This window comes from Pistacia vera, unplaced genomic scaffold (genome assembly GCF_008641045.1).
Source record: "Pistacia vera cultivar Batoury unplaced genomic scaffold, PisVer_v2 Contig71, whole genome shotgun sequence".
Lineage (NCBI taxonomy): Eukaryota > Viridiplantae > Streptophyta > Magnoliopsida > Sapindales > Anacardiaceae > Pistacia > Pistacia vera.
Window position 1 is genome coordinate 453,619 of NW_022196568.1, and position 24,129 is coordinate 477,747.

Consider the following 24,129-nt stretch of genomic DNA (forward strand, 5'->3'; position numbering starts at 1 on the left):
AACACATATTTACCAGGAAACATGATGTTTCTCAGCCGAATGTTTTCTCGCTGCTATAGCACATATACAGGAACCCATCATTTACAATGAATGAATTGTTCTATAATTTGCTATCACACTCATAACAAGATAAAAGTATGTTTATATACTAGGTTTAAGTAACAAAACCTAGTTTACAAGGATTTCTATTCCTATGTCCAACCCAATAAGAAATTAATAACTTAAAGAAATTCTATAGCGGTTATACAAGGAAAATGCCCAAACCGCCTATAGGCGCAAGGGCGCTGCCCCCACGACCCCCGGCCGCTCACTATTAGGAGCCCTGTCTTGTTACACAAGAAAGGTTACTACTGGGCCCTCGCTCGCTGACTGGGCAACGGGACCTCCGAATGCGTCTGCGTAACCCAATAATGTTGAAGTAGTCGACAACTCTAGTAGAATTCACGTTGCGAATCTTGAATCAAGTGCAGGCCAAGCACATAGTTGGTACAGGTAGAAGTTGTCACATACTCGTTCCTTCAACACGACCGGTAGGAAGTTAATTTCAGCCACTATGCCAGAACCATATCTAGATAAGCTCATTATTTCCCATTCTCTGACAGCTAAATACTGGTTCAGTGCCTCACAGGAGGAATATGGTTGGCCAAGATTCATGTCATTCACTTACTTAAATCTGCCAAGCACTGGTTGTCTAGCAAAAGGTGTTTGCTTGGTGAAAGCAGAGGTGACTGTCCTTGGAATTTCTGATGCACTGTAACAAGTCGGCTCAGTTCACAATTTCCCTCCTTGAAAACTAAAATGTGGCACTCTATTGAACTTGTGAAAGGCTGTAAATTTACTCTCAAGTTATCAATAGAAACCATGTATTTTACATTCGAGAATACTGTTTCAAATGTGGATAAATTGCTCCGTTTGACATGTTATATGCTTAGGGTGGGATTATTCCAATTTTCTACGTCTTTTCTTGGAGACCCTTTCAATTATCATGTAGAAAAGCACAAACAAACAAAATCTCATATGCAAGTTGATCAGTTAACCCATTATGGAATCTTGTATTGTTCTTGTAGTTGAAAAAATCAAGATGAAAAGGGCTTACACTTTTTAAATCAGAAGAAACACGTCACGTTGCCTTCTTACCTCCATAAAAGCATTAAATATTGTCGTGTTGATAATTTTTTATAAATAAACGTCTATTGAATATAGGTTTATTAGTATTTAAACACTCAACTATCCTCTTATGGGTTTGATGCGGAATTTTAAGTTACAACATAATCTAATGATAATAATAAACATTATTGGTAACAAAAGATAATTATATAATTTATATTGAATGATTTGGAGGGAAAGGTATATGGTTTAGTATTCTTAACTTGGGTTCACATTACCAAGAATAGAATGGATGCTTGCTCAATGTCGGAAAAACAATCCTTTTAAGTAAAAGACAACAGACAGTTTTAATTTTACCCTTAAAAATGAAACTTTAAAGTTTGGAATATTAGCTTCTTTTATTTTGTTAAATATAAATACGATTTTGGTAAATTGTAATGCCTAGATTCGCAGGGAAAGCAAAGACGGTTCCATGGATTGAAACCTGAATGGGGTTTTGATCAATTCATCCCAATTAAAGTATTTACCGATGCTTCTAATGGATACCTGGTGGATGATACTTCTGCGTTGGGAGCAGAAGTGTTTGTTAGTAAAGAAAGAAGCACAGGCAAGGGAGAGTGTCTAGAAATGATCAAAGATCCTAGCAGTTTTAAGCATGTTTGGAAGATTGAACACTTTTCTAAGTTAGCCTCTGAATATTATTACTCCAAAGAATTCACTGCTGCTGGTTACAAATGGTATAACTCATAACACTATTCCATTGGACTTCAATGTGAATAGATTAAAATTAGTAAATGTTATTTCTGTAATGGTTGTTGTAGGAAGATGCAGCTCTATCCTAAAGGAAGAGACTCTGGAACTGGAAGTCATCTTTCTCTGCACTTGGTTTTGGCAGATTTAATATCTCTTACTCCTCCTTCTAAAATATATGTAGACTATACTCTGCGCATCCAGGATCAAATGCAGGCCAGGGACCTAATTGCTAAAAGTAAAACTTATTCTTATACAGCGACTTTATTACAACAAAAACTTTGATTATATCGGTCAATTTTATTTACTACATGATCTTACTATGTCTATAAGATCTATAAGATGATCTTATCATTATAAGACGAAAAAGTCGAGATTTGTGCAACTGTTCGGTATGTGAAAATTAGGAAAGCTCATATTTTTCTTTCTCTTGCAGAGAATCACTGGTTCAGTGCCTCAAGCCGGGAAAGTGGATGGGCAAAATGTCTTCCCTTAAGTTTCTTTCTTGAGCCTACAAATGGTTGTCTGGTGAAGGATGTTTGCTTCTTTGAAGCAGAGGTGACCATCCGGGGTATTGCTAGTACTTTGTAATAAGTTGTCTAAGTTCTCAAATTTCCCAAATGAATTGTGAGAGAGAGTATAATAAATGAGGCACTATTTTATTTCTTAAAGATCGTAAATTTACAGAAGATACCAACAATTAAAAGCTGTCTTTTACACTTGAGAAGCCAGTGCCAAACCATTGGAAGTGAATTACACACAATTGCATGACCACATATCTACATATTTACTAGGAAACATGATGTTTGTCAGCCGAATGTTTTCTCGTTGCTATAGCATATATACAGGAACCCATCATTTTCCTTGAAAGATTCATAGATGGTATCCATGCGACTTGCTGTAAATAAAAAATGACAATTAGAAACGTTAGAAGATTCTCGGTCCTCAACAGAAGCTGAATTTCACGAAACGTCATTGAGGTTCAAAATGACACTGAATTTTAACCTGTTTGAGGCAATGTATTCTTTCCAAAGACAAATAGAGCTTTTCCAAGAGTCAGGTTTAGCCTTCTGCTTAAGATGCAGATAAATCACATGCTTCTCCGACCTCGTCGATGATGTCACTGTCCATTTCCAGATAATCCGTTTTCCTAATCAAGTTTTAGTTCAACTACTACTTCTACATACATAACTGTAATATGCATAACCGTAGATAGTGTTGAAAAATGGCTTTTAGCAAAATCACATGGGATAGAAATGATAATGGAGAAAGGTTTAGGGACTTATATGTAATAGGCCAAGAAAATGTTGTTTGTCCCACATTGATTAGGATTGAAAAGTGGGAAACTTTTTGGGCTTATATATAAGGACCTAAATCAATGTTAATTGTATCCCAAGTTGTAATTCCATTATACTTCTTTTGTTTAGGGTTCTTTCTTTAAGGACCCTTTAGTTTGCAAGTTTTGTTGTATCTCCCCTTTGTTTTGGGTATTTGTTGTATTGCCCACTATTTGTAATATCATTTGGGAGATCGATGGAGTTCTTTGCAGCGGCACCGCGGAGGAGTAGGTTTTATACCGAAACTCGGTTATTCCTGGTTTCTTTATTTTGCATTTACTTTTGGCCCCCTTTTTATGCTTAAATTGGATATTTATAATCATCAAATAGCTTGCGTTTAGAGTTTAGTTCGTTGCTAGCCAGATGGTATCAGAGCCTCGGTTTTAGGACAGGTGAGTAGCATTTGTTGGTTATGCCCGTCTCGGGAAACCTTCTAGTCCCCCAAAGTATGTGATTAAAACGTTTCAGGAGCCGGGGATTTTAAGTGGGCACCCTTGGGGCCCCCTCCAGTGTATTTGGGCAATTTTCTGGTGCGGAGATTACTCCACTTTCGCCCTTCCTCCTGACCTAGGGTCTTGTTACACTTTGTTGGTCGCTATGGATATCCTCCTTGTGTGGAGCGTGGTTCTTGGGAATTTTGTTACGCCAAGCCACTGGTAAGGCATAAAATGGGCCTTCACCGGGTCCAGGATTCATCGTTCGGAGGGGTCAGCCCGTTTGGCCGAAGGCGGCCGCACACAATCCGGCGGTAAGTCCCGCTGCTCCCCGCTTCACATGCCCCCTTAGGTGTTGCACCTTTGATGCCACCATAAATTTGCTGCGGCTTCTGCAGCGTGCGGGTAATGGCGCAGATTGATGAGTCCGCCGGCTTCTCGCTCTCGCTGCTGGGGGCGGGCCCAACGAACCAACGAGGTCTCTAGCGCCCGATTCGGTGGGCGGTGGCCGGTTACCCAGCCTGTGGGTTGCTTCGCGTCTGTCCTTCTGTCCGCGGCGCAGACCTCTCGCCCTGACAAGTGGGCCCGCGCCCGTCTGCCCCTCCGTTCGGGCCGGGCTGGCCCGACGCGCTACTGCAGCCCCGTGCCATGCGCCTCGGAGGGTCCTCTTTGATGCCACGACTGGTTCGTCTTCCGTTGAGCCCGGCGGAAAAGGTCCACCATCAACGTAGCCATCTGATGTCATGAGTTCACGATTTAATGGGAGTTGTACCCTTTGCTGACCCATTCCCGATGAGATCCGGGACCTCGTGTGTTCCGGGCTCTCTCCCGGATGCGTTGGACCCTATTTCGTTCGTCCATCTTAGGGTGAGGACATGCCCCCTTGTCCTTTGCCGAAGTTTGTTATAGCTCTGTCCCCATCAGGGCAAGCGCTTCGGCGACGGTCCGACGGCGGGCCTAGCGCTGCCGAATCGAGCGAGGGCCAAGAGCTGGCGCGCCGCTTGACTGTCGCCCGCGGGCGGCCGCGCACGCGATACCCCTCCGCGGTCCCTCCGCCGGCGCGCAGGGGCGCTTCTCGTTCCCAAGGGCCCTCCCTCGGGTCCCGTGCTTTTTGGGTTCAGTGAGCGACGGGCCTTGGCAGACGGCTTGAGTGCGCCGGTGCCACCGGCAAGAGGCACCGTCTTCTGTGTAGATATGTCCGGTGGTTGACGCTGGTGCACAGCGGCTGAGATCTGCTTTCGTGGTGGCTCCTTCGAGTTACCCTCCCTTGGCACCCCGTGCGTTGCTTATGGATTCAGGTTGTAGTTCCGTTCCATATGGTCCCCCCTACGGCGGGTTCCCTTTCCTTTGACGACCTTGCGGTTGGCGTTGTTTCTATGGGCATGTGCGCTTGTTCCCCCCTTGGGCTCGGTTCCATGCGGTTGCAGCACCTGATGGTCCACTCGCACTGGCCGCTGTTCCCGTCTGTCGCCCCCGTTGCCCCTGCCTCTATCTCAGACATTAGAGGAGAACAGCACGGGGCAGGAGTGGCAGTTCATGACCAGTCCCGTTTTTCACGGCGTCTTGTAGTGAGGCGCATTGTCCGAGTCCGCAGGCGCCCACAGGATGGCGAGATAAAGAGGATGATGCAGCCGTGGCGGGGCGTATGCATTTGGGGGGCATGAAAGGTCGCTAGAGAACCACGGGGGGGGGAACGCGAGAACCCTTAGCTCGTTGGTTGAATCCGCAGGCGAGAGGGGCTCTATGTTGGAAAAATGAGGCGACAAGGGACCATAGTCAATTTGGGCTTAAGTGAGCATTGTGTTTCGTGGGGGGAAAACAGACAAGAGTGAAATTCGGCACGCACACCATAATACTAAGGTATTTTGGATTATGTTCATTCTGAGTGTGGGACCTACCAACAAACAAACATCTTTGGGAGGTTATGGCACTATTTTGTCATTTTGTAGATGTTTCCAGAAGAGTTTGGGTGGTATGTGTTAAAACACTAAAGGAATAAGAGGTTTGGGGTATGTGAGTAAAAAACTAAAGTATAAAAAACGTACTTGGTGTTTTCCCTTACATGGAAAAGATGATTGAAATAGGGACTGGCAGAAAGATCAAGCAGTCGACAGATATGTGGGAGTATCGTATCGTGACTTCTTTTTAAAGTTTGCCAAGCGAAGGAATAGTACGTCAATTTTCAGTAAGAAATCACCACAACCGAAGTGGGTTGGTGTGCGAGACCATTGCTTGACACTACTGGACGAAGTTCGAGGTATGTTGTCCACATTCTGGGTTGGCAAGCGTTTGGGTGAGTTGGCCGTTAATCATGGTGTCATTCTCAATTCGTACTACCTAATGCACTGCCTTGCGCAGAGAGATTAAGAGCACTCCGAGCACGGAGCAGCATGGAGAGCTCGATGTCTGTGGAGAGAACCTGAGGTCTAAAACTTCTATGACTCTTTACTGTTTTGGTTCCACTGAGATTATTCATGGTTGAAAGCGTCTGTTGATCATTAGAGCACAGAAAGCAGCTTTTCTGGGGATTCCCTCAGGGTGCAAGGATACCGTCTTTGGTGTCCAAGTCGAAGAAAACTGTTAGTAGGATGTGACATTGTGAGTCTTCATGTTAAACGCAAAGATAGGAGCCAGAGTTAAGGTTTCGTACTCGCAACAGGTGGAGCATACATCAGCAGCAGGTGGAGTTTGAAAACAACATCAGTTAGGCCCAGCTGGAAAATGCGACTCCTCTGATAGAGGGATTCCTTGGGAGATGAAAGACGGGATTTTCCCAAGAACCTCACAACGATCCCTTAGGATGTTAATAGCCACGCGCGAGAACTTCGCGCCGTGCTCATTTTGCTGATACGGTGGCCTACTGGCACTTCCCCATGACCGATGGTGCAGCCTTCCACTTACTGAAGTAGCTACAGTTCGAAACCTCATAAGGGGAGGAAAAAGCTGAACAGAAAAGCTGCAGTCTCTCCATACGAATGCACCTTGGAGCGGTTGTTCAATACCAGCATAGACGGCATGGATTGCAAGGGTATCTTGCCCCAGAGGGGGGGGCGGCAGAGACTTTCCGCATGTTGAAGACACTCCGATATAGGCGAAAGAGTTGGCTAGGTGCCGCCTCGCTCCCCAGGAGCTCCGCAAGGCACTAGAAGACTTCATAAGACGTGTAAGTGTGGTCAAGACAAGTTGTAAAAGGATTCATTCTCCACAAATAGAAAATTTATGTTGGCGTGGATTGCTCAAACGACGCAACGTGTGTGAAAAGCGTTTCTCACTTGTGATTGGAACGAGGAATTATATCCACCGCCACCCGGAGTCATTGGGATGAAGAAACGAGGAGTTGAACGACAATTCCTGATGTTGAACTCCTAGACGCAGTGTAAGAAGGTATTGACTGGTTAGTGGATGTCAGGCGTTGGATAAAAGATTGACACAAGGATAACTTGTGAGTTTGAACAAGCGCGAAATGGATCACGAAGGTGATACTTTATGCGGAGGCCAGTGCATTATCATTTATCTACTCTATATGTTGATGATAGTGTATTGCTTCAAAGAATGTAGAGAAAGGGATAATAGGCTCAACTAAATCAAGAATTTGAGATGAAGGATTTAGGGGAAGCCCAAAAGATTCTCGGTATGGAGATAATAGAGATAGGAAATGGCAGGTTTGTTGACACAAAAGCAGATCTAAGGAAGGTCTTACAACGTTTGGCATAACTAAAGGTACAAAACCTGTAAGTACTCCACTTGCTCCTCATATAAAGCTTAGTGCGTCATTATCTCCAAGTACGCATGAAGAACGAGAGTATATGTCAAAAGTTCCGTATTCAATGCGGTTGGTAGCTTGAGTATTCAATGGTGTGTACTAGGCCCGACATTTCACATGCAGTTGGAATTGTGAGCAGGTTATGCTGATCCTGGTAAGGACATTGGCAAGCTGTGAAGTGGATTTTACGGTATATTATAGGTACTGTAAACATTGGTTTGGTTTTTGAGCGAGATGAAATCTTAGTCAATTTGCTGTTGGCTATGTTGATTCTGATTATGCTGGTGATTTGGACAAGCGTCGGTCACACTACTGGATATGTATTTACTCTGCTAGAGCTCCAGTATTGGAAATCTTCTTTGCAGTCTACAATTGCTTTGTCTACTACAGAGGCAGAATACATGGCAGTACGGAGGCTGTGAAAGAAGCTATTTGGTTACAAGGGCTATTGATGAATTGAAAATTAGTCAGAAGAAGATCACTATCTATTCTGACAGTCAGAGTGCTATTCACTTAGCAAAGAATCCAGTATTCCACTTTCGCACAAGACATAGATGTTCGTTACCACTTTGTGCGGGAAATTTTTTGAGGAGAATCTTATTAGAGAAGATTGGGACTACTGAGAATCCTACAGATGTCTTAACAAAAGTAGTGACAATGATCAAGTTCAATCACTGTTTGAACTTGATCAACATCCTGCGAGTTGATTGTGCTTTTGGCACATTGGAGGTGTTGCAAAATTGACAGAAGAATACAAAACTTGAAGGTTTGCTAATTCGCCAAGGTGGAGAATTGTTGAAAAATGGCTTTTAGCAAAATCACATGGATAGAAATGATAATGAGAAAGGTTTAGGGACTTATATGTAATAGGCCAAGAAAAGGTGTTTGTCCCACATGATTAGGATTGAAAAGTGGGAAACTTTTGGGGCTTATATATAAGGACCTAAATCAATGTTAATTGTATCCCAAGTTGTAATTCCATTATATCTTTTTGTTTAGGGTTCTTTCTTAAGGAACCTTTAGTTTGCAAGTTGTTGTACCCCATTTGTTTCGGGTATTTGTTGTATTGCCCAAATTTTGTAATACATTTGGAGATAGGGAGCTTTTTTGCAGGCCCGAGGACGTAGGTTTTAATACCGAACCTCGAATTCCTGGTATTCTTTATTTTTGCATTTAATTTTGGCAATATTTATGCTTTACTACTTGTTTATTTATTCAATAAGCTAGCGTTAGAGTTTATGTTTCCGTTGCATAACAGATAGTAATATTTACTTCGATTTTTGGAACAAAACAGATATATGTGTTGGTATTTGGCCGGAGATTCTAAAAAAGAAAGAGGAGAAAAATGCTGAAAGTGAACTGACTTTTTCATTATACTGAAACTTGAAATATAAACAACGGTTACGTTTTACCAACACAACACCTATTCAGACTTTAAATTAAAAAAAAAAATAAAGTGGCAACTTAATACCAGCTTATCTTACGCTGTTACACTTAAACATGTCACAAAATTAACAACTCCAGCAGCTTCAATTTAGGCAGAAAAAAGGGATGCCTGCTCACTTGTACCAAAAACTCATCCAAAACAACTACTTAACTGAATTTTCCAGCAAATTATCAATGCTTCAATCCTCTCTTGATAATTTGCTGGAAACACCAAGTCTGATCTGAAGCTTTCAAACTTGGTTTGGTAATCCCTTAGTTAGGATGTCAGCCACTTGATCATCACCATTGCAGTGGACCGTTTTACTTCTCCTTCTGCTAGCTTCTCTCACTGCATGGAACTTGATCTTTATGTGTTTAGTTCTCCCATGATGGCTGGATTCTTAGCCATAGCCACAGCTGATTGATTATCACACATTATCACAGTAGGATGCTTCTGTTTCAGCTTCAACATCTTCAGGATTTTTCTCAGCCAGACATCCTGATTCATAGTAGCTGCAGCTGAAATGTACCTTGCTTGTTGTGGATTGTGCAACCGTTTCTTGTTTCTTCGACTCCGCAGATTGCCCATGATTCGGAGAGAGTACCCTGAAGTGCTTTTCATGTCCTCCACTGAACACCCAGCACTATCTGAAAAACGATTAAACCAAAGTCTTCTGACCTCCTGTACCATACTCCAAGCTGGTGTCCCCTTCCAATACCTGAGCACTCTTTTTGCAGCTCTATTGTGTTTTTGCTTGGGCGATTCATACACTGGACAGTAGGTAGTTGCAAACATGGATGTCTGCCTAGTTGCTGTAAGATATAACAACAGCCAACCAAGCTTTGTAATGACCCTTATCAACACTTTCTACATTTTCATCTTTGACAGCTTCGATTTGGAACCGCAGGCACATCCACTGTATTGCAAAACCTCTACCATTATGGATTCAAGTCCTACTAGGATATGAGATCCTAGACTACTTATACGTGGCCCCACCTATATTTGGCATTCAATCTAAATCCACATACTTCAAGACACAGTCTTATCCCTCAGAGTTTACACCCTAAGTTGTGGTTTCGTCTTCGACTAACTTTCGGAACCCTTCCTTCCCTTAGCCCTCACAATTTCTCATCCGCCTTATTGCCTGGCGTTAGAATGCCTACGCGACAGACACCACGCCGGTGTTTACGTAAGCTTACACTTGTTTCTTGTATGCAGGTACATAGATTTTCAGTGGCCTCACTACAAGGATCAGACCTTCTTCCAGTAACTGTAGATTTTAGCTCACGGTATATATTTGTATGAGAGTTGGATTACATGTTTTATAGATGTAAGGTTTTTGTGTTAGCTGATATAAATGTTGTGGCAGTGATAAAACCGGTCTCAATGTGATCTTAGCTTGCAGTATACCAGAATAGTCCTATGCTTGAGGTTTGGCTCTCTCTCAGTGTTTGTGTTTTGGTTAACATCACTTCTTTTTGTTGTTGTGTGTTTAGAGCTTGTTGCTGATATTATATTTATTATATATTAATATATATTATATGGTACTGCGGGAAGAAGTTGGCTGAGAAGCTGATAAGTTTGGGGTACACAAGGCCCAATCTTCATAGCGAAGGGGGCCGCTTTTTTTTTTTTGGTGGGTGAAAGTGCCATTATGATGTAGGCTCCTGTTGAAACCAAGGTTATTAAGGGGTTTCATCCCATATACAGTTACAGACAGTATTTGTTTTGTTTTCCTGGTGTTGATATTCAGTGATTTGGAGGTGTTATAACGAATCTTCTTAGCTCTAGCTTTTCCTTTATTAGGAGCCTGTCTTGTTTTGCAAGAAAGGTTACTGTTATGAAAAAAATTTTAAGTTTCGCTTGTGCGTTTTGTAAAGAATTGTTCCTATGAATTTTATGTGCATTGATCTTTCTGCTTTTTCCTGTTTGATGATGTGATTTCTGTTGGGACATATTAATTTACTGTGTAACACCTCTTGTGGAACTGATAGGCAAGGCTGCCCTTGGATCTGAGACAAATTGATAATTATAATGGCCCAATTTCAGGTCTGAATCTGGTTCTTCAGTAATCCAAAACATAATGCCAACTTTTTGACTGAAACGGCGATCAGGAACCCAAACATCATCCAAACTTTCTTATGGTTTGCCTTGGTTGGACTGCATTATCCTGCAATCATTGGCATAGTTTTTATACTTCTCTTTTTATAGTAAAATTTTTGAGTATTTGCACATGGTATACTCACTGAACATTAATATTCGTAATTTTGTTGACACTCCAAGATAGAATTTATACTTATTAAATGTTCAAAAGGTAATCCTTTTAAGCAAAGGATAAGTTTTAATTTTGTTTTAATTTAGGTATTCAGCTTGCTTTCTTTGGTTAAATATAAATAGAGTTCAAATCTGATTGTTGTGACATGTATCTCTTCAATTTCTGCAAATAATTTGTGTGATGGCCAGTCGCATTGGTTAAGGCCACAAGCTGGTATAAATGTTTTTCTCTGTGTATTTATATATGTGCCTTGAATGATCATAACATTCAACATTACTAGTAGTCTCATCATGTTGATGTTATTATTGCAGAGTCACAAGATCTTATCAGAGACACCACCACAACTCATTATACAGTCACAATACATTTTTCATACTTTCCAGAACGCTAGAAATATGAATCTGAGAATTTGAAGCTGGGGTAACAATGGTATATTTCTTTCCCGAAACCAAACACATCACATGTTCTTTAATTTTAGACTCCATTATTTTAGTTAATTATTTCATGATAATGATTGCAGGAAACTTGTTCCACCACAATGGAAATAAAAACAAGAATGTGGCAAACCACATTTCTCTCTACTTAGCCGTGCAGATGCAAGTTCACTCCCTCCTGATTGGGAGGTCTCTGCAGTTTATCGGTTGTTTTTGCTTGATCAGACAAGGATAACTACTTGGTAGCTCAAGGTGTGTAGACAATTTAGCTACCTCCCTTTTTTCTTGTTAATTTTACCTTATGATATGTGTATATTCTATTATGGAACGGACGTCTAGATAAAGTGATCCATGCATCTAATCCAAATTTTGGTCTCTAATTTCATTATATCTTCAACACCTTCAATAAGCCTGTGACTCTTACTAATATTTGGTAAATTGTATGCCTAGAGCCCCAGGGAAAGCAAAGCGGTTCCATAGATTGAAACCTGAACGGGGTTTTGATCATTCACAACTAAGTATTAGCGATGCCTTATGGATACCTGGTGGATGACACGTGTGAGCTTGGAGCGAAGTTTTTGTTAGTAAGGAAAGAAGCAGAGGCAAGAGGAGTGTCTAGAAATGATCAAGATCGGCAGTTTTAAGCATGTTTGGAGATTGAAACCTTTTCTGTTAGCATCTGAATATTATGACTCCAAAATTCACTGCTGCTGGTTTCAAATGGTATCACTCATAACACTTTTCCGTTGGACTTCAATGTGAATAGATTAAAGTTAGTTAATGTTATTCTGTTTGGTTGCTGCAGGAAGATGCAGCTCTATCCTAAAGGAGAGACAGAGGAGCTGGATGTATTTCTCTGTACTTGGTTTTGGCAGATTTAAATCTCTTACTCCTGTTCTAAAGTATATGTAGACTGTACTCTGCGCATCCAGGATCAAGGGAAACAGGCACATATCTTTTAAAAGTAAACTTATTCTTACACAGCAACTTATACAACAAAAACTTTGATATATCGATCAATTTTATTTAGTATATGATCTTACTATGTCTATAAGATGATCTTAACATGTCTATAAGACGAAAAAGTCAAGATTTGCGCAGCTATTCTATATGTGAAACTAGGAAAGCTAATAATGTTCCTTCTCTTGCAGAGATCACTGGTTCAGTGCCTCAAGCCGGGAAAGTGGTTGGGCAGAGATTTTTTCCCTTGAGTTTCTTTCTTCGGCCAAGTGGGTAGTGAACGATGTCTGCTTCTTGGAAGCAGGGTGCCGTCAGGTATGTCTGTACTTTTAATAGTTGTCTAAGTTCTAAATTTCCCAAATGAATTGTGGGAGAAAGCATAAAAATGTGGCACTATTTTCATATGCGGCTAATCAATTAACCCTTAATAAAATCTTGTATTGTTCTTGTAGTTCAATCAGAGAAGCACGTGTCTTCCCAAAGATACTCAACACCACAGAAAAGCATGATATAAACACACATTATACACTGTTAGTTAATGTTATCCTTCTATATCAGATTAATATTATTTGATATCATGTATTGATGTGCTATTATGATGGACTATATCGATTACTAGTTTGGTTTCTCATTCATATAGATGTTATTAATAATAAACAAATATGACCAGCAATTTATTAAACCTAAAAAGATGTCTAATTATTAACTTAGGCTCACATTACCAAGTATAATGGATGCTAGCTCAATGTGAAAAGAACAATCCTTTAAGTAAAGCACAACAGCTATTTTTACATTTTACCCTCAGCAGAACTTTTAAGTTAGGAAATTAGCATTCTTTTTTTGTTTAAATAAATAGATTCAAAGCTGTTGTTGTGAGATGTATTCTCTCAATTTCTGCAAATAATGTTGTTGTGATGGCAGCTCATTGGTGACAAGGATGGTATAAATGTCCTTCCTTTGTGTATTATGTATGAGCCTTTGAATGATCATAAGCATTCGACATTATTAGTAGTCTTCTCTCATATTTATGTTATTATTGCAGGGATCACAAGACTTGTATCAGAGATACCAACAAAATCATTATACAGTCACAACAGTTATTTTCTTACTTTCTAAGATGCAGAGAATATGAATCTGCAGAATTTGAGCTGGAGGCTACAAAGGTATATGTCTTTCCCTAAACACAAATCACATCACTGTTCTTACTTTTATCCATATTTTATGCTAATTGTGCATGATAATGATTCCAGGAATTGTTCTCTACCACAATGGAAATAAAGACAAGAATGTGGCAGACTAAAATATCTCTCTACTTAGCCATCGCAGATGCAAGTTTACTCCCCGCGTTGGGAGGTCTCTGTCCAGTTTTTTCGATTTTTTTGCTTGAGACAGAACCTGAACAACCCACGATAGCTAAGGTGTATAGGACAATTCAGCCACGTCTCACCTTTTCTGTTTGTGATTTTACCTTCTATATGTTATCATGCACTAATACAAGATTAAGCATGCGACTCTTACTAATTTTTGTAAATTGTATGCGTAGATTGCAGGAAAGCAAAGACGGTTCCGTAGATTGAAACCTGAATGGGGCTTTGATCAATTCATCCCAATTAAGTATTTACCGATGATGTCTAAGGATTCGGGGATGACACGTGTATAGGTTGAGTACAAGTGTTTGTTAGTAAGAAAGCAGCACAGGCGAGGAGAGTGTCTAAAAATGATCAAAGATCCTCGCAGTTCACGTATGTTTGGAAGATCGAAAACTTTTCTAAGTTAGACTGTGAATCTATGACTCCAAAGAATTCACTGTTGCTGGTTTCAACTGGATTACTATAACATTATCCATCGGACTTCATGTGAATAGATTAAAATTACCAAATGTTATATCGTATTGGTTGTTGCAGGAAGATCAGCTCTATCTCAATGGAAGAGACTCTGGAACTGGAAGTCATATTTCTCTGTACTTGGTTTGGCAGATTTAACATCTCTTACTCCTACTTCTAGAATATACGACTATACTTTCGCATCCAGGATCAAGTCCGGGCCAGGGACTATCTGTAAAAGTAAAACTTATTCTTACCAGCAACTTTATTACACAAAACTTTGATATATCGATCATTTTATTTATTACATGATCTGACTATGTCCTAAGACGATCTTAAATGCATAAGACGAAAAATCGAGATGTGCTGCTGTTCTATATGTGAAAATAGGAAAGCTCATTGTTCCTTTCTCGTGCAGAATCACTGGTTCAGTGCCTCAAGCCGGGAAAGTGGGTCGGCAAAATTTCTTTCCTTAAGTTTCTTTCTTCTGCCTGCAAATGGTTGTCTGGTGAGGATGTTTGCTTCTTTGAAGCAGAGGTCACCATCCGGGGTATTGCTGTACTTTGTAAAAGTTGTTCTAAGTTCTCAAATTTCCCGTGAATTGTGGGAGAAAGTATAATAATGTAGCACTATTTTATTTCTTAAAGTTGTAAATTTACAGAAGGTGCCACTAATTAAAAGCTGTCTTTTACATTTGAGAAGCCAGTGCCAAACCATTGGAGGTGATAAACACCATTGCAGGAACACATATTACATATTTACCAGGAAACATGATGTTTGAGCCGAATGTTTTCTCTGCTATAGCACATAACAGGAACCCATCATTTCCTTGAAAGACTCATAAAGGTATCCATGCGACTTGCTGTAAATAAAAAATGACAATTAGAAACGTTAGAAGATTCTCGGTACTCAGCAGAAGTGATTTCACGAAACGTCATTAAGGTTCAAAATGACACTGAATTTTAACCTGTTGAGGCAATGTATTCTTTCCAAAGACAAATAGAGCTTTTCTAGGAGTCAGGTTTAGCCTTCTGCTTAGAGTGGATAAATCACGTGCTTCTCCCACTCGTCGATGATGTCACTCTCCATTTCCAGATAATCGTTTTCCATCAAGTTTTAGTTCAACTACTACTTCCAACATAACTGTAATAGCATAACCGTAGATAGTAATAATTACTTCGATTTTTGTTGAAAAACGATATATGCTGGATTGCTTGTAACTCTGCTAAATTTTGCCGTTTATATGCAGCCGCGCCTACTGGCCTGAAGTTTAGTTATATTATTCATCTTATTTATTAGTAGATTGTGACAACTGCTTGGAATCTTCATCAGATTTTTAGTAAAAGATGTACCATCTCTCTGGGTTTCAAGGACTATGTAAAGATTTTTAGTAATTTTTTGTGTTTGTTGTGTTGCAGGAAATCACAGCTCTATCCAAAGGGAGACGCCTTGGAACTGGCACTCAGCTTTCTCTGTACTTGGCGATGAATTAACTACTCTTGCCCCTGGTTCGAAAAATACGCTGAATTCACGTTGCGAATCCTGGATCAAGTGCAGGCCAAGCACATAGTTGGTAAAGGTAGAAGTTGTCACACTCGTTCCTTCAACACGACAACCAATGTCTCTTTGTAAGGCTGTACCAGCAGGAAGTCAATTTCAGCCATTGCTTAATCATATCTAGATAAGCTCATTTTTCCCATCTCTGACAGCTAATAAGGTTCAGTGCCTCACAGCAGGAATATGGTTGGCCAAGATCATGTCATTCACTTACTAATCTGCCAAGACTGGTTGTCTAGCGAAGGTGTGTTCTTGGTGAAAGCAGAGGTGACTGTCCTAGGAATCTTTGAAGCACTGTAACAAGTCGGCTCAGTTCACAATTTCCCTTAAAAACTAAAAGTGGCACTCTATTGAACTTGTGAAGGCTGTAATTTACTCAAGTTATCAATAAAAACCATGTATTTTACATTGAGAATACTGTTTCAAATGTGGATAAATTGCCCGTGTTGACATGTTATATGCGTAGGGTGGGATTATTCCATTTGTACGTCTTTTCTGGAGACCCTTTCAATTATCATGTAGAAAAAACACCAAAAAATAAAAAAAAATAAAAATAAAAATTCATATGCAAGTTAATCAATAACGATTATGGAATCTTGTATTGTTCCTGTAGTTGAAAAAAACATGATGAAAAGGGCTTACACTTTTCAAGAAAAAAAAAACATCATGTTGCCTTTTACCTCTATGGCATGTTGCCTCTACTCATGAAGCATTAAATATTGTCGTGTTGATAATATGTTATGAATGACGTCTATGAATATGGTTATTAGTATCAAACAACTAACTATCCTCACAAGAGTGATGTGGGATTTCAGTTACACACAGTCTAAGATGATAATAAACATTCTTGGTAACAAAAATAATATATAATTTATATTGAATGTTTTGGAGGGAAAGGTATGGTTAATATTCTAAACTTGGGTTCACGTTACCAAGAATAGAATGGAGCTTGCTCAATATGAAAAAAGCAATACCTTTTAAGTGAAACTTAAAGTTTGGAATATTAGCTTCTTTATTTTGTTAAATATAAATGAGTTCAAAGCTATTTTGTGAAATGTATCTCTTCAATGTCTAAAAAAGTTTTGTTGTGATGGGTAGTCTCTTGTGGTGAAAGGTGGGATAAATGTTCTTTCTCTTCTGTATTTATATATGTGCCTTTGAATGATCATAAGCATTCAGATTATTAGTGTCTCTATCATGTTGATGTTATTATTGCAGGGATCACAAGATCGTATCAGATATACCACCAAATCATTATGTGTCACAATACAGTTATTTTCATTACTTTCCAAGAACGCTGAGAAATAGAATCTGCAGAATTTGAAGTTGGAGGCTACAAATGTATATTTTTTCCCTAAACCAAATCACATCACATGACATGTTCTTTAATATTAGACTCCATTATTTTAGTTAATTATGTGCATGTAATATTGCAGGAAACTTGTTCTCCACCCAAATGGAAATAAAAACAAAATGTGTCGATCAAAATCTCTCTACTTAGCCATGGCGAGGCAAGTTCATCCGTCCTGGTTGGGAGGTCTCTGCAGTTTTTCGATTGTTTTGTTGATCAGAACAGGACAACTACTGGTAGTTCAAGGTGTGTAGGAAAATTTTACCTTTGATATGTGTAGATAACGAGATCCATGCATCTAATCCAAATTTTGGTCTCTAATTTCATTTATCTTCAACTCCTTCATAAGCATGTGAACTAATTATTTGGTAATTGTCGCTAGATTCGCAGGGAAAGCAAAGACGGTTCCATAGATTGAAACCTGAATGGGGTTTTGATCAATTCATCCCAATTAAAGATTTACCGATGCTTCTAATGGATACCTGGTGGATGACACGTGTGAGCTTGGAGCAGAAGTGTTTGTTAGAAAGAAAGAGCAAGGCAAAGGAGAGTGTCTACATGATCGAAGATCCTCGCTGTTTAAGCATGTTTGAAGATTGACACTTTCTAAGTTAGCCTCATATTATGACTCCAAAGAATTCACTGCTGCAGGACAAATGGTATAACTCATAACACTTTCCATTGGACTTCAATGGGAATAGATTAATTAGTAAATGTTATTCTGTATTGGTTGTTGCAGGAAGATGCAGCTTATCCTAAAGGATGACTCTGGAACGGAAATCATCTTTTCTGTACTGGTTTTTGGCAGACTTAACATTTCTTACTCCGTTCTAAAATATATGTGGACTACTTGCGCATCCAGGATCAAGAGAAGGCCAGGGACCTATCTGCTAAAAGTAAAACTTATTCTTACACAGTGACTTTATACAATGAAACTTTGATATATCGATCAATTTATTAATACATGATTACTATGTTTATAAAACGATCTTAAACATTATAAGGCGAAAAAGTCAAGATTTGTGGAACTGTTCTGTATGTGAAAATTAGGAAGCTCATAATTTCTTTCTCTTGCAGAGAATCACTGGTTCAGTGCGTAAGCCGGGAAGTGGTTGGGCAAAATTTCTTCCTTAGTTTCTTCTTCTGCCTGCAAATGGTGTCTGGTGAAGGATGTTTGCTTCTTTGAAGCAGAGGTGACCATCCGGGGTATTGCTAGTACTTGTTAATAAGTTGTCTAAGTTCTCAAATTTCCCAATGAATGTTGAGAGAAGTTATAATAAATGTGGCTATTTTATTCTAAGATTGTAAATTTACAGAAGGTACCAACAATTAAAAGCTGTCTTTTACATTTGAGAAGCCAGTGCCAAACCATTGGAGGTGATAACACAAATTGCAGGAAACAATTTACATATTTACCAGGAAACATGATGTTCTCTCGCGAATGTTTCTCGCTGCTATGACATATACAGGAACCATCATTTGCTTGAAAATCTCATAGGTATCCAGCTTGCTGAAATAAAAAAATGACAATTAGAATGTAGAAGATTCTCGTACCACAGAAGCTGATTTCGAACGTCATTGGATTCAAATGACACTGAATTTTAACCTGTTTGAGGCAATGTATTATTACAAAGACAATAGAGCTTTTCAGGAGTCAGGTTAGCGTTGCTCGTAGGGATAATCACGTGCTTCTCCACCTCGTCGTGTGTCCTCTCCATTTCCAATAATTCGTTTTCCTAATCAAGTTTTAGTTCTACTATACTTCTATACATAACTGTAATATGCAAACCGTAAAGTAATAATTACTTATTTTTTGTTGAACAAAACAGTATATGCTTGATTGCTTGTAACTCTGCTAAATTTTGCCGCTTATATGCGCCGCGCCTTTCGGCCTGTACTCTATTGTAATTCCTTATTTTTAGTAGACTCTGAAATTCATCCGACTTCTTGTGCCCTGCTTGGGTATCTTCATCAGATTTTAGTAAAAGTGTACTATCTCTCCGTGTTTCAAGACTAGAGATAAGTTTTTAGTAATTTGTTTGTCTTTGTTGTGTTGCAGGAAGATACGCTCTATCAAAGGGAAGACGCCTTGGAACTGGCACTCATCTTTCTCTGTACTTGGCTCCGGCAGATTAACTACTGTTGTCCTGGTTCTAAAATATTGCTGAATTCCGTTGCGAATCCTGGATCAAGTGCAGGCCAAGCACATAGTTGGTAAGGTGGAGTTGTCCCATACTCGTTCCTTCACACCGCCGGCAGGAAGTTAATTCCAGCCACTAGCTACACATATCTAGTAAGCTCATCTATTTCCCATTCTCTGACAGCTAATACTGTTCAGTGCCTCACCGCGGATGGTTGGCCGTCGTCATTCCACTTACTTTCTGCCAGCCTGGTTGTCTCGCGGTGTTTGCTGGGGGCGAGCGGTGGCTGTCCTGGATTTCTGATGCACTGTCCGTTGACTCAGTTCCAATTTCCTCCCTCAAACAAATGTGGCTCTATTGCTCTGTGAGGCTTGTTTATCCACAGTTATCAACCACAGTATTTACATTTGCGAATCGTTCACACTGTGGAAGTGCCGTGGACATGTGGTAATTGTATCGCACTTTTCTTAGGCTCTTGGAGACTCGATCACCTCGCGTTGCTTGCGCCCTTTCCAATCCATGAGAAACCACAAAAATACTCTAATATCAAGCTAGGAGTAATTCGTCTAGTGCCAGATTTGATCAAAACCCACTGGCGCACCACCTAGCCACTCAGCGATTGCGGGCTGCGCCACGGTTTTTTTCCCCCGTTCACGGCCCTGACTATCGCGACTTCACCTATCGTGATTTGACACAGACAGCACCAGGACTGTATCTGCACAGACCCACAAGATGAACAGGCTTACTTTTAAATCAGCAGAAACCACGTCACACGTTGCCCTTTTCCTCCATAAAGCTTAACTACTTGTGTGTTGATACTCTTGTTGTAACATAAACCCGGCTATTCCATCTAGGTTTATTAGTCTTTAACACTCAACCTATCCTCTAGAGGAGTGATGCGGAATTTAAGTTAACCTAGTCTACATGGAATACTAAACCCATTGCTTGTAACAAACGATAATTATTAAGTTATGATTGGAATGATGGAGGGAAAGGTATATGGGTTAATATTTAACCTTGGGTTCACACGTCCAGAATAGAATGGTGATTGCTACATGTTACACAATTCCAGATCCTTCAGTACGACAAGAACAGTTTTACTTCCCTTACGGACACTAAATGAACTTATACAGTTCGGAAAGTTAGCTTCTATGATTATTTTGTTAATATAAATAGAGTCTCAAAGCTGATTGTTGTGCAATGTATCTCTCTCACCTGTCTAAAAACTAGTTTTTGGGTGCGGGTAGTTCATTGTTGAAAGGGATGGTATAAGATGTTATTCTCTTTGTGCTCTTTATATACGTGCATTTGGACATGATCATCAGCTTACATTATTAGTGTCTCTTATACGTAATGGTTTTATATGCAGGGATCACAAGAAATTGTATCAGCATAACACACCACCAACCTCATTAGGCCCGTCCACAATTACAGTATATTTCATACTTCCAAGAACGCTGAGAAATATGAATCTGGCCGAAATTTGAGCGGCGAGGCTAAAATGGTATTTCTTTCCTAAACCAAATCACATCAACACTGGTTCTTATCTTTTAGACCACCATTATTTTAGTTATTTTGTTTGCATGATAATGATTGCAGGAAAAACTGGTACTCCACTCAAATGGAAAATAAAAACGAGAATGTGTCAGACCACATATCTCTCTACTTAGCCATGGCGGATGCAAGGTCACTCCTCCGGTTGGGAGGTGTCCTGCAGGTTTTTATCGTTGTTTGCTGACAGACCCAGGACAAATACTTGATAGTTCAGGTGGTAGGATAATTTAGCCACCTCACTTTTTCTTGTATATTTACCGTAGTTGTGTATATAACTATTATTGACGGACGTGTAGATAAGTGATCCATGCACTCTAATCCAAGATTTTTGTCTTCATTTTTTATCTTCCGCACCCAATTAAGCATGTGACTCTTACTAATATTGGTACAATGTTATGCTAGATTCGCAGGGAAAGACAAGACGATTCCATAGATTGAAACCTGAATGGGGTTTTGATCAATTATCCATTAAAGTATTTACCGATGATGCTAATGGATACCGGTGGTGATACCGTGTGCGCTGGGAGCAGAAGTGTTTGTGAGTAAAGAAAGAGCACAGGCAAAGGAGAATGTCTAATATGATCGAAGATCTCGAGTTTAATAATGTTGGAAGATTGAAAACTTTTCTAGTTAGCTGGAAAGTATGACTCCCAAAGAATTCACTGCTGCTGAGGATCCAAATGGGTATACACTCTCAACTTTTCATTGGACTTCAAGGTGAATAGAGTAAATAGTAAATGTTACTTCTGTATTGGTTGGTTGCAGGAAGTGTAGTTCTACTCCTTAATAAAGAAGAGGACTCTGGAAATGGAAATCATCTTTCTCTGTACTTGGTTTGAGGAAAAGATAACTTCTTATCTCGGCTTCTAAAATATAGTAGACTATACTCTGCGCATCCACGATCAAGTGAGGCCAGGACTATCTGCTGAAAAGGAAAACGAGTCTTAACAACAGCGACTTTATTACAATAGAACTTTGATTATATCGATCAATTTTATTTACTACATGATCTTACTATGTCTATAAATCGATCTTAACATTATGAGACGAAAAAGTTGAGATTTGTGCAACTGTTCTGTGAAAATTAGGAGAGCTCATAATTTTCTTCCTCTTGCAGAGAATCACTGGTTCAGTGCAGAGAATCACTGGTTCAGTGCCTCAAGCCGGGAAAGTGGTTGGGCAAAATTTCTTCCCTTAAGTTTCTTTCTTCAGCCTGCAAATGGTTGTCTGGTGAAGGATGTTTGCTTCTTTGAAGCAAAGGTGACCATCCGGGGTATTGCTAGTACTTTGTAATAAGTTGTCTAAGTTCTCAAATTTCCCAAATGAATTGTAAGAGAAAGTATAATAAATGTGGCGCTATTTTATTTCTTAAAGATTGTAAATTTACAGAAGGTACCAACAATTAAAAGCTGTCTTTTACATTTGAGAAGCCAGTGCCAAACCATTGGAAGTGAATTACACACAATTGCAGGAACACATATTTACATATTTACCAGGAAACATGATGTTTCTCAGCCGAATGTTTTCTCGCTGCTATAGCACATATACAGGAACCCATCATTTTCCTTAAAAGATTCATAGATGGTATCCATGCGACTTGCTGTAAATAAAAAATGACAATTAGAAGCGTTAGAAGATTCTCGGTATGCAACAGAAGCTAAATTAAGGAAATGTCATTGAGATTCAAAATGACACTGAATTTTAACCTGTTTGAGGCAATGTATTCTTTACAAAGACAAATAGAGCTTTTCCAGGAGTCAGGTTTAGCCTGGTGCTTAAGATGTGTATAAATTGCCCAATAGACATGTCTCGAGGAACCAAGAATCTGGAACAAACAAGAGGTTATATAGGCTTACGTGAGAATTATAAACGAAAAAGTAGAATGCTATGAAGCAACACATGTTATTCCTGTTCAATAATTCGGTTTCATCAAATTTAGGAGATATATTAAAGCATAGAAATCTTTATAGCTCCAAGAACCGAACAACAATTAAACATAAAGAATTTTTCCTGATATAATAAGAATTGAACTATACAGCTAGAGCTTACTTTGTCTTTTCCATATCAGGCAGATCTGTTCTTGTATATCTTTCAATAATCACCTGTTGAAAAGCAAAAAAAAAATAAAAAAATAAAGTAAAGTTCTATTGGGTGCGACAAGGAAAGAGTAACCAATCAGTAAACAAACAATAAATTCAACGGATTCCAATCAAATGTTGCCACCTATGTTGACTTATTCTTCAAGTTAAAACATAAATCTCTCTCAAGCTTTCTGAGTTATCATTTCGGTTAGAAATTTAGGCATACAATATTCACACACAAAATAATCAAGCTTTCCCCAGAAAACAGCTACATCAAACCCTGAATTACTTTGTGGAATAACCAGAACAAAACAATGAAATTTTGTGATAAATGTCTAAAGATAATTAACGAAATTAAATCTAAATTGGATTCGTGCAAAATTAAAGATATAAATTAATGCTCCATTTTCAATGATGCTTTCTTAGAAACAATACCAACAATTCTAAAGAAATGAAACTAAGCATAAACTTACAGGAACTCTATCTGGGTATTTTGCAATGATGGACTTTGCCTCTTCAAGCCTCTCATCTACACATAACCAAAAGATCAAAGTAATTAAAAAAAACAAAAATTAAATTATCTTGAAGCTGCAATGGGGAAAATAGAAAACAAAAACATGATAACATAAAACAAAAGATTAAACTTAAGATAATATAACAAACCGAATGAATATTGCTCTTTGAAGCTCTTGACTTTCCCCATCAAATTTGAAACACAAACAAATGATAAGAGAAAAATGGGATTTCTTGGTGTTGGGTATTCTTTTTTTGGTGGGTCAAAATCAGACGAGACAAAGAACGTAAATAAGACGAGTTTGGTTGACAGCAACGAGGCAGAAGTGGCGTGTCGGTTACAATTGACAACTCAAATCCAACTATTCAAGCGGCAACTAATAGCAATTTCTGCAGCTTTGACGATTTAGTGTTTCCAATGGGCCTTTTTCATGGGCTTCAATTTGGGCCTAGTTCTGCAAACCCTTTGATAGTCTTATTTTGGTTACAAATGGAAATATCGTTATTTGTAACCAAAATAAGACCATTACAAATTGTGGGTACCATCATTGTCCCCAACATTTTCAACAATGGACCCAAATCCAAATTGATTTAACAAGACTGAAAATTTCTGGCAATCTCAG

At 39.2% G+C, this 24,129-nt stretch overlaps 1 protein-coding gene across 2 annotated transcripts; it reads right to left on the bottom strand.

Annotated features, from left to right (window-relative positions):
• Nucleotides 1-3: 3 nt before the first annotated feature.
• LOC116114381 (autophagy-related protein 8i-like) lies at nucleotides 4-23,857 on the bottom strand. 2 transcript variants are annotated; one of them, XM_031400517.1, is made up of 6 exons: nucleotides 23,657-23,857; nucleotides 23,467-23,522; nucleotides 22,962-23,014; nucleotides 22,619-22,737; nucleotides 22,467-22,512; nucleotides 4-74 (listed from the first exon to the last, which is right to left on the bottom strand). In XM_031400517.1, the coding sequence occupies exons 1-6, from the start codon at nucleotides 23,694-23,696 to the stop codon at nucleotides 32-34; spliced, it is 357 nt and encodes a 118-aa protein (XP_031256377.1). In that variant the 5' UTR covers nucleotides 23,697-23,857; the 3' UTR covers nucleotides 4-31. The 2 variants fall into 2 exon arrangements, with proteins under 2 accessions (XP_031256377.1, XP_031256375.1); XM_031400515.1 differs by lacking the exon at nucleotides 4-74 and having other exon boundaries at nucleotides 22,255-22,512; nucleotides 23,657-23,853.
• Nucleotides 23,858-24,129: the final 272 nt, after the last annotated feature.